Source organism: Miniopterus natalensis, chromosome 6, assembly GCF_054644295.1.
Source record: "Miniopterus natalensis isolate mMinNat1 chromosome 6, mMinNat1.hap1, whole genome shotgun sequence".
In the NCBI taxonomy this organism is placed as follows: domain Eukaryota; kingdom Metazoa; phylum Chordata; class Mammalia; order Chiroptera; family Miniopteridae; genus Miniopterus; species Miniopterus natalensis.
Window position 1 is genome coordinate 37,112,435 of NC_142086.1, and position 9,975 is coordinate 37,122,409.

General features: G+C 37.7%; 1 protein-coding gene across 1 annotated transcript in view; it reads right to left on the minus strand.

Moving 5' to 3' along the window:
• LOC107527331 (cell surface glycoprotein CD200 receptor 4) overlaps positions 1-3,214 on the minus strand; it is an 80,361-nt gene extending 77,147 nt beyond the window's left edge. Inside the window, exons 1-2 of the mRNA XM_087817802.1 lie at positions 3,133-3,214; positions 1,480-1,560 (exon numbers count right to left, since the gene is read on the minus strand). Of these exons, the coding sequence (XP_087673928.1) occupies positions 1,480-1,560; positions 3,133-3,214 (163 nt within the window). The remainder of the gene's footprint in view (positions 1-1,479; positions 1,561-3,132) is intronic.
• Between the last annotated feature and the right edge of the window lie 6,761 nt (positions 3,215-9,975).

Genomic DNA, 9,975 nt, shown 5'->3' on the forward strand with positions numbered 1-9,975 from the left:
TTTGTATACAGTTCCAAAGTAGTACAACACACATTTAAAATTGCTGATCAGTGCTCCTCTGTTCTTTCTTTAATTTCTTCATATTAAACCAAATTTTATTTTAAATTTAGAAAGATTATAGTTTTACATTATCAATATCAGAGGTCTAATTAACTCTTTCACAAGGTACATATATATAGACCAAAATAAATGTGAATGGTGTATAGTAGAAAAGTAACTTAATTACTCATTATATTCCTTTCCTTGGGCTACCTTAATATGTATAACTGCAAACTTAATCTCTTAAAACAACAGAAATTTATTCTCTCATATTTATGGAAGCCAGAAGTCTGATATCAGGGAATCCTTCCTTCCTTGCTTCTTTCTGTTTTGGGTCACTGCCAAAAATCCTTAGTGTTTATTGGCTTGTAGGTGTATTATTTCAATTTCTACCTCCATCTTCACATGACCTTCTCCCTGAATCTTCTCTTATAAGGACACTGGCCATTGAATTTAGGCCTTACTCTAAGTCAGGATGATCACATCGCAAGAGCCTTAACCTAAGTACTTCATCAAAGATTCTTTTTCCAAATACAGTGACATTCACAGGTTTCAGGTGGACATATCTTTTTGGGGCCACCATTCAACCCGCTATACTCATGCATTATCCCCACCCTTGAGATTTATAGTTTATATAGTTATTTTATTTATTGTATTCTGTAATTGACTGTAAATATAGTTTCTTCTGTAATTTTTCTAGATAGTGAATAATTGAGGGTATTTATTAAGTGTAAGAATGTATTTTGAAATCATTGGAATTTTTTCCATGAAATGCTTAATATAACATCAAGCATTAATAAATGCAAAAGTAACATTTTAAAATATAACGAAAAAGTTAACTAGAACAGCAAACAAAAGTTTGGTAGACTGTAGGGCTGGGTAATGGGTAGAGAAAATAAATTACTAACATCTACTAAGACCTATTTTGTCAAGTTTTTTAGAGTAATAATTTATGTTTTAAAAATTGAATAAAAAGTATTTTGGAAATTATTTTGTTTAGTGATCATATTCTTGAACTAAGTACAGAAATAATTTCAGAATGAAAAATTTACCAACAATCTTAAACATAAGCTGTACTTTGTTTTCAATCCTCACCTGAGGATATGTTTTTATTGACTTCTTTAGAGAGAGAAGGAGGGAGAGAGAGGGAGAGAGAGGCATCAATGTGAGAGAGAAACACCAATCAATTGCCTCTTGGTCACACCCCAACCAGGGATCAAACTACGTATGTGCCTTGACCAGAATCAAATCCAGAGCCTTTTGGTGAACAGGATGATGCTCCAACCAGCTGAGCCACCTGGACAGGCAAGGGGTATTTGGGGTTTTTTTGGACAATATAGTCTATAAATGCATATATGGCAATTAAAAATCCTAAAACATAAGAGCTATACAATCATCAAGCACTCTCTTATCAGAATTATCATTAAAAAAGACCATTACCCGAACTGCAATTGTTCTTGTCCTTTTGCTGTAGTGAGGTGCTTGATGTAACATGACCTTCCTCTCCTGCATTTATGTTCTCTGAAGTGGGGTGAAGAGAGATATAAATATTAGTATTTCTGACTCTTAGTTAAAACCACATTGTTTTTCACATTCTTGAAGCCATTCTTTGGATTGTAGCTGCCAATGAAAACACAAATTATGACAGGCAAACAAAAGTCTAAAAAAAAATTTACCCCAGTATGAACTTTTGACCAGATTTTCCTGCCCATTTGTCATACTCCTAATTTAGGCCCAGAATACCTCTCACTACTTCCTGTCTTGATATTCAAATAAAAGTATTTCTTCTTCCAGGCTTATATGCATTTAGTCTATCTCTGTAGAAGAAAGGGTTTTACTATCTGTCACAGACTCTTTAGGAACCAGTGACTAGGCAGGAAAATTTTAGAAGTGCTGTGCTGATTTGATGCTGGTACGGAACAAAAAAATGATTTTCCTAAACATTGTTGAAATCACATTATGTGAACAACTATCTATTAACTTCAAATTTTATAAGGCAAACTCTAAGTGGTAATTGCTATAAACATATTTTGAGTAGAAATTACTTGGCAAAATACTTGCTAGGCATAGAAACACCATAATAAACAATAGGTCTTCCCTCCAAGAGCTTAAGGTCCAGGAGAGGAAGCAACTATGAAAAAATTATCATGTAAAGTTTTTTTGTAATGATAACAGTATGCATAATGTCCAGAAGTTAAAAAGAAGAGAGGTTTCATCTAAGAGAGCAAGAGTGAGAGATTAGGGAAGACCCCCAACAATAGATGATATTTGATCTGGATCTTAGCAGATGAAGAATTTTCCAGGAAGATGGAAGGAAAAAGAAAATTGCACACACAAAAAAAGAATGGCATTCAGAAGAAGGCATAAAGTCAGGTGGAATTTTCAAAGGACTACAAATATTTCAGTATTGCCATAAAGTGAGAAAAATTGGATATGAGATTAGAGTTGAGGCTGGATATTGGCAGGCTCTAACTGTGGAAGGCACAAAACTCTTAGAAAGTGTTCACAATGAAGTGATATACTTCTAGGGTATCTACAGGGAGTGTATCTGACTAGCAATGAGAAACATTTTAGGGTAAAATTTAATGCAGTGTTTTTATGGAGAAATTTTGAATCTAGTACCCCTCTTGATTGCCATTTTCTTTAATAAAACATTATTTTACTATAATAATTTTTGAGCACTTACACTAGGAACAGATTTTTGGTAATTTACATATGTTTTTTATTTCAGCCTCTCCATTATCTTCATTTTACAGACAAAGAAATATAGACTTACAGTGATGAAATAATTTGAACAGGGCAACCCAGTTTGTAAGATGCTCCAGTTGCCCAATTATTCTGATGCAAGTAGGTCTTACTGCAGTGAGAAGAAACCCAGGTTTGGGTCCTAAGAATTACACTAGGATAAATACACTATTCAAATTAACAGAAATCGAAAGAGTTGGTGACTATGCATCCACGCAGATAAACACAAAACAAAATGCAAACCAAAAATGCTTAACACTAAAAACAAAACTTTTCTATCTAAGTCAAAATCATCATCAGAAGTAAGAATGTTTTGTGATTTTACTACTAATGAAACCTCTTACTCACTTCGAGCACCAGAAGTTTCCTTTCCCAAATCATCACTGCCGTGTACGCCTGAGCAAGCATACACTGCCGATGCATCAGACATTGTCTAGGCATGACTGTGCAAGCCCATACTCCCAAGCCTTCCTCCGGGGAGGGAAAAAAAGGCTCTCAGAAACAGCACATGCTTTTCTTGTGATATGAAACAGTTTTTAATCTATTGTAAAATCCTGTGCTCTGCTGTATTCTACTGACAAAAAAGTTAGTGAAAAGCAATTCTGACATTTCACCATTCCCAATAACAACCCCCGATTCAGTAACTATTTTTAACCAAAATAGAACAAAGATTATGCCATACTTTAAAAATTAATATATTTGTTTGATTTATTTATTATTTCTAATGCATAGAGATGAGAAACAAAAACATTAAAGATTTCCTGCACTTTCATTCATGTTTGGGGAGAGACAAACAAAGGAGTAAAGAGTCTGATAAATTAATTCTAAGCTAAAAGAATTTTTAAATTGGGGCAAAACTGTAGCATAAAATATTTGGCTGTGCTCTAATAAGGTGACCATATAAATGTAAAAGGGAATAATGTGGAATAATTTTGTTTTAACATTTCTCTCCAGGACTTGAGGCCTCTATGCTAGTACTGAACTAAGTAGAAGTCATTCTTGTGGCTGACTACAGCCTTCACATCTTTACTTGTCATTTTTATTGTTATTTAACATTTAATGAATTTACTACTTTTAAAAACAACACAGAATACATTGGAATCCATTTCAGTACATTGAAATCTGTGGAAAATCTTGATATTTTACACAAGGAAACCCAGATGATAGAATCATTTCATTCTTCATTTTGTATTTCAAGCTTTCAAACTTCAAAACAGTGTAAGTTATAATTAAAAAACACAGAGCTGGACCATTATGTATTAAGCAATGGCTGGAAAATATGAAGGGTATGAATTTTACTTCTTGCCCTTCTTCTTTCCTGGATCGTTTTATATAATCAAATACATTTATACATTCTAGTTCTGCCCTTCACAAAACACAAACTATCATTCTCACTTAACAATTAAGGAACAACTCATGAACAGTATTCAAAACATTACAAGCTGAGGTTTTAAACCCAGTATAAATGAAGCAGTACATCTCGCCTAAAGATTCAAGGTTTTATTTTAAGTGAATGCAGTTTCAAGGCTGAGATCTTAGTCACACAGACCCGGAAATTCAAATTACACTGCCAAAATAACCTTGATTTAGTTACACTGAGCACAGGACTTTTTCTAATCACCAGTGTGGTAAAAGTCAATACAGTGTGGGAAACTTTACTATAAATTTTTGGCTCCAGAAAGTTTAAAATATCAACCTTAGCATTTTAGTTAGTGAATGTTTGCAATGCATTTTCTAAAACTGCATATTGTAGATGTAGGGTAGACATAAAAGTATTATTTCCCAGTTAAAGTTGTGGAAATAAATTGTCTGCTTTTCCAAAGGTCCTGAAAATAAGATGAATTGTAATCTAGATAGGCTAATTATATTTCTGCCTCGAATGCAGTAGTTTTCACATAGTGATGTGGGAACTAGTGGAAATCTGTGATAGCCAGAATATCCATGAACTTCGTAACTTTGGAGAGGGAGTCTAATTTAGAATTTTATTTCTACTATATAAGTAAAAAATAGTATCATCCTGTAGGAATGAATAACTGAAAACATCACTGATTTTCCCCAAATTCTGTTATTTTCTAAATAGAAAACAGGAATTTCAGTTGAAATAAGAGACATATTTGATTTTTTTTTAATTTATCTTTGTTGTTGAGAGTATTATAGGTGTCCCATTCCCCCCCCCAATTGATTCCCTCCACTTCACTTCCACCCCCTCCCCAGGCCTTCACACTGTTATTAACTGTGTCCCTGGGTTATGCATATATGCATATAACTTCTTTCGTTAATCTCTTCCCACCCTCCACCCCCCTTCCCTCTTCCCTCTGAAATATGATCTTTTGTTGCATGCATTAATGTCTCTGGATCTATTTAGTTCATCAGATTCTTTTGTTCATTAGCCTCTTCTTAAAGAAGACCCTTCAACTTTTCCTGTAGTGCTGGTCTGGTGGTGATGAACTCCTTTACCTTTTTCTTATCTGTGAAGCTCTTTATCTGACCTTCAATTCTAAATAATAGCTTTGCTGGCTAGAGCAATCTTGGTTGTAGTTCCATGTTTTTCATCACTTTGAGTATTTCTTGACACTCCCTTCTGGCCTGCAAGGTTTCTGTTGAGAAATCAGCTGACAGTCATATGGGTGCTTCCTTGTAGGTAACTAATTGCTTTTCTCTTGCTGCTTTAAGATTCTCTCTTTGTCTGTAACCTTTGGCATTTTAATTATAATGTGTCTTGCTGTGGGCCTCTTTGGGTTCCTCTTGTTTGGGACTCTCTGTGCTTCCTGGACTTGTAAGTCTATTTCTTTCGCCAGGTAGGGGAAGTTTTCTGTAATTCTTTTTTCAAATAGGTTTTCAATTTCTTGGTCTCTTTCTTCCCCTTCTGGCACCCCAATAATATGAATATTGGGCCTCTTGAAATTGTCCCAGAGGCTCCTTATACTATTTTCGTATTTCTGGATTCTTTTTTCTTTTCTGGTTGGATGTTTTTTGTTTCCTCATGTTCCAAATTGCTGATTTGATTCTCAGTGTCCTCTACTCTACTGTTGAAATTATTCATTTCATTTCCTGTAGCCTTCATTTCAATTGGTACTTTATTTTGTTATCAATTTTCTCAGTTATTTCCCTAATAGTCCGCTTAAACATCCTTATAAACAAAATTCTGAACTCTGTATCTGTTAGCTTGCTTGGATCTATTTCATTGAGTTCCTCTTCTAGAGATTTCTTCTGTTCCTTCCTTTGTGACATGTTTCTTTGCCTCCACATTTTGGCTGCTTCTATGTATTGTTTCTATGTATTAGGTAGAGCTGCTATGTCTCCTGGAATTTGTACAGTGGCTTTGTGTAGTAGGTGTCCTGTAGGGTCCAGTGGCTCAGCCTCCCCAGTCCCCTGAGCTGGGCTTCTAGGTGCTCCCCTGTGTGGGCTGTGTGCATTGTCCTGTTGTAGTTGAGCCTTGGTTGCTGTTGGCATCACTGGGAGGAATTGACCCCCCCGGCCAATCAGCTGTGAGGACCAGCTGAAGCTACAGCCAGAGAGCTGCTGTGCTGGAGACACCCCTATGGAGCAGGATTTACTTCAGTGGAGCTTTGGTGTTCACCAAGTGCGCCCCTTGAGTGTCACTCATGGATGTGGTAGGGTTGTAATCCAGCGTGATTGAGTCTGACCACCAGATGCACTGTCTCTGGGGCCTCTGGCAAGGTGCAAAGTCAGCCTCTGCCAGTGCCTTGCCCAGGGCCACCCAGCATGAGCTACACAGCAAACTTTAGTTAGCTGCTACTTGTGCTGGGCTTGGCGGTGTCCAGGAGAGGCCAAGCTCTGAGACAATGCAGCTGCCGCTAGTGCCAGGCCTGAGGCCGCTTATCAAGCTGTATGGGGTCCGCTGCTGCTTGTTTGAGAGATTTTAGGAAAGTCCTAAGCATGAGGCTTGATAGGCCACTTGCATAGAAAAGCCCCTGGAAATGGCCTGGATGAGCTGCAGGTGGGGAGGGCGGGGCCTCCGGGAATCACGGGGCGGGGCCAAAGGTGAGAGTCAGGTGCTGGCGACTCAAATATGGCGCCTGCCTGCCGGCTGTGCGGGGAGGACTCGCCACAGGAGCCATGGCCTCCGCCAGCCCTTCTGTCTGGGAGGAAGCCGCCCCTCCACCTCTCACCCTAACTTCAGGCAGGTTAGTTCCTCCCTGAGTGTCCCAGGTCCTTTCAGGCTGCTGCCCGGTGCTGGGCTCAGAGGGAGCGTCCGAGTGAGTCCGTGCCGGGCCCTTTAGAGGAGCTGCTGGGGCTCCTGCAGCCTCCGCGACCCTCAGGGACAGTCCCCACTGGTTTCACAGCCCGGAGTTGTGGGGACGTCTCTTCCGGGCCCTGGAGCCCTGGGCTGGGGGCCTGCTGTGGGGCTGGGACCCCTCACTCCTCCGGGAAACCCCCACTGCCGAGATTCCCTCCTGGGTTGCAACCGCAGCACCAGGTGTGGGCCGGTGGCCCCAACGCCGCGATTCAGCCCCGATCCGCCCTCGTCTCCGCCCCTGCTGCCGGTCTTGATGCTCCTTCAGGTCCCTGGTTGTGGGGCTTCTGTGCAGCCAGATCTCAGGAGGCTCTGAGGGATGGTGGTTCTGTATTTTAGTTGTGATTTTGATGTGGTTGAGGGAGGCGGCGGGTGCAGCTGTTACCTCGCCGCCATCTTGTTTCCTCACATTTGATCTTTTTCTCTGCTAAAGCTCTCTGAAAACTAATGCATTAATTTAATGATAAACACTGGAAGTAAGGGAGATGTTTTGTTTCTGCTTTAGATGATGATCAGCCTCTCACTAGTAGTTTTCATTCATATGGCACTTGAGTGAAGATCCATCACATATATTAGAGAATTATGTCATGTTTGTTATTTCTGAGCCAGAATTTTCCCAGAGGAAAAGACTATTTTGCAAACATCTGAAATTCTAGGTTAAAAATTATTTATATTAATGAATTATAACTACAAACTTAAACATGGATAAATTTCAAACATAATACTGAATAAATAAAAGCAGTGATAAAGTAATATACACAATATGATTTCATTTATGCACAATATGAAAAAAGTCAAAACAAATTTTATTATTAGGGACTGCATACACACATGGTAAAATATAAAGAAAAACAGGGGCCTGGTCATGGCTCAGCGGTTGAGCGTCGACCTGGGATCCAGGCGATCGGGGTTTGATTCCCGGTCAGGGCACATGCCCGGGTTGCGGGCTCAATCAATGACTCTCTCATCATTGATGTTTCTCTCTCTCTCCCTCTCCTTTCCTCTCTCTGAAATCAATAAAGATGTACTTTAAAAAAAAAGAATGAGGACAAGTGGCATATAGTATGCTCTCAATAAATATTTTTAAAAAAAGAAAAGAAAAACAGGGAATAATTATCCCCCAAAGAGAATGACTGTCCCAGAAGATAATGGTTACCTTAGACCAAAGGTTGAGGGTATAATTGGGGAAGAAAGGACAAGAGTTTATTTATTTATTTATTTATTTATTTATTTATTTATTTATTTATTTATTTATTTATTTTTAAATATATCTTTATTGATTTCAGAGAGAGGAAGGAAGAGGGAGAGAGGGAGATAGAAACATCGATGAGAGTCATCATTGATTGGCTGCCTCCTGCATGCCCCTGACTGGGCATCGAGCCTCCAACCCGGGCATGTGTCCTGACCAGGAATCAAACTTTGATCTCCTGGATCCTAAGTTGATGCTCAACCACTGAGCCACACCTGGCCAGGCAATAGTTTATTTTTTAATGTACATAGATATTCACTGTATAATTATTCTTTGAAACATATAAATATCATACACTCTTTAATATATCTTATTTATGTTAATATTAAAAAGTTCAGATAAAAAGTACAAAGAAACACATGAAGTACAATTAATACTTTTTAAATATAACAGTGTGAACAATTGATCCTGGTGTCACAGCATGTATTTCGTGTTCTTACACTTTAACTTATGAAAGTGATTTATATTTTGAAATACATTAATTTAGTAGCAGACAACACCTAACTAGGTGTTCCGTAAACAAAATATTGGTTGGAAACTGAAGTTTCAGCAGAGACAAAAATAGAAAAAACTCCAACATTTATAGAGTAAGAAATTGACATTTGGCTCGTCTGTTTATTATCTCTGTAATCTTGCATAGATTACTTTCAGAACCTCAGTTGCTTCATATAGAAATTCAGTATCTGATAAAAGCGATCATTCAAATTCATAAAGGGAAGGAAGGACGATCATTTATATCTTTGATAGATGGTATTAGGAAAATTAGCTAGCCATTTGGAAAAAAATAAAATAAAACCAGATTCATTTCTCACATTAAAATAAAATGAATCAAGGATTTAAGTATAAGTAAATGAGTAAATAAGTACTGGAAAATATGTACATAATTTTTTTTATGTTAAATACTAGATAAGGTGATAACATTTCTGGTTGGTCTGGGACTGAGGGGTTTCTTGAGACACGGGACCAGGAAAGTCCCTGGAAACCTGGAACGGTTGTTGTTTTAAGTGAAGAAACCTTTGCAACCCTGATACAAAACATAGAAACTATAAAGTAAAATACTGAGAAATTTGACTGTACAAAGAATTTCAAACTTTTGTAGGGCAAAAAAATATATAAAAGCCTAAAGTAATGTTTACAAGCAAAACTTTGTGGAATATTCATAATAGGTTTGATAAACAAAAGGCTGCTTTCCTCTAAAAAGTATACAGAAAACACATAAATCAACTTTTAAAAAGAGGTGGACAGCCTAATTGAAAAAAATGGGCAAAAGATATGAAAAGCTGACAAAAGATTAGACTAATATACGTTGAAGTATGACTTAGCTAGTATCTATAATCACACTCTTCAGCTACAACCTAGAGAGAGAAATAAAACACCCAGCTAGTTTATAAAAATGTTTAAGAAAAGTAGCCCGGCCAGGCGTGGCTCAGAGGTTGAGCGTCAACCTAGGATCCAGGCGATCGGGGTTCAATTCCTGGTCAGGGCACATGCCCGGGTTGCAGGCTTGATCAATGACTCTCTCATTGATGTTTCTGTCTCTCTCTCTCCCTCTCCTTTCCTCTCTCTGAAATCAATAAAGATATAAAAAAAATTTTAAAAATTAAAAAAAGAAAGAAAAGTAACAAGTTCTAAAACATAAGAATTCAATAATGAACAGTGGATGAATCAGTAGAAATCAAAATTA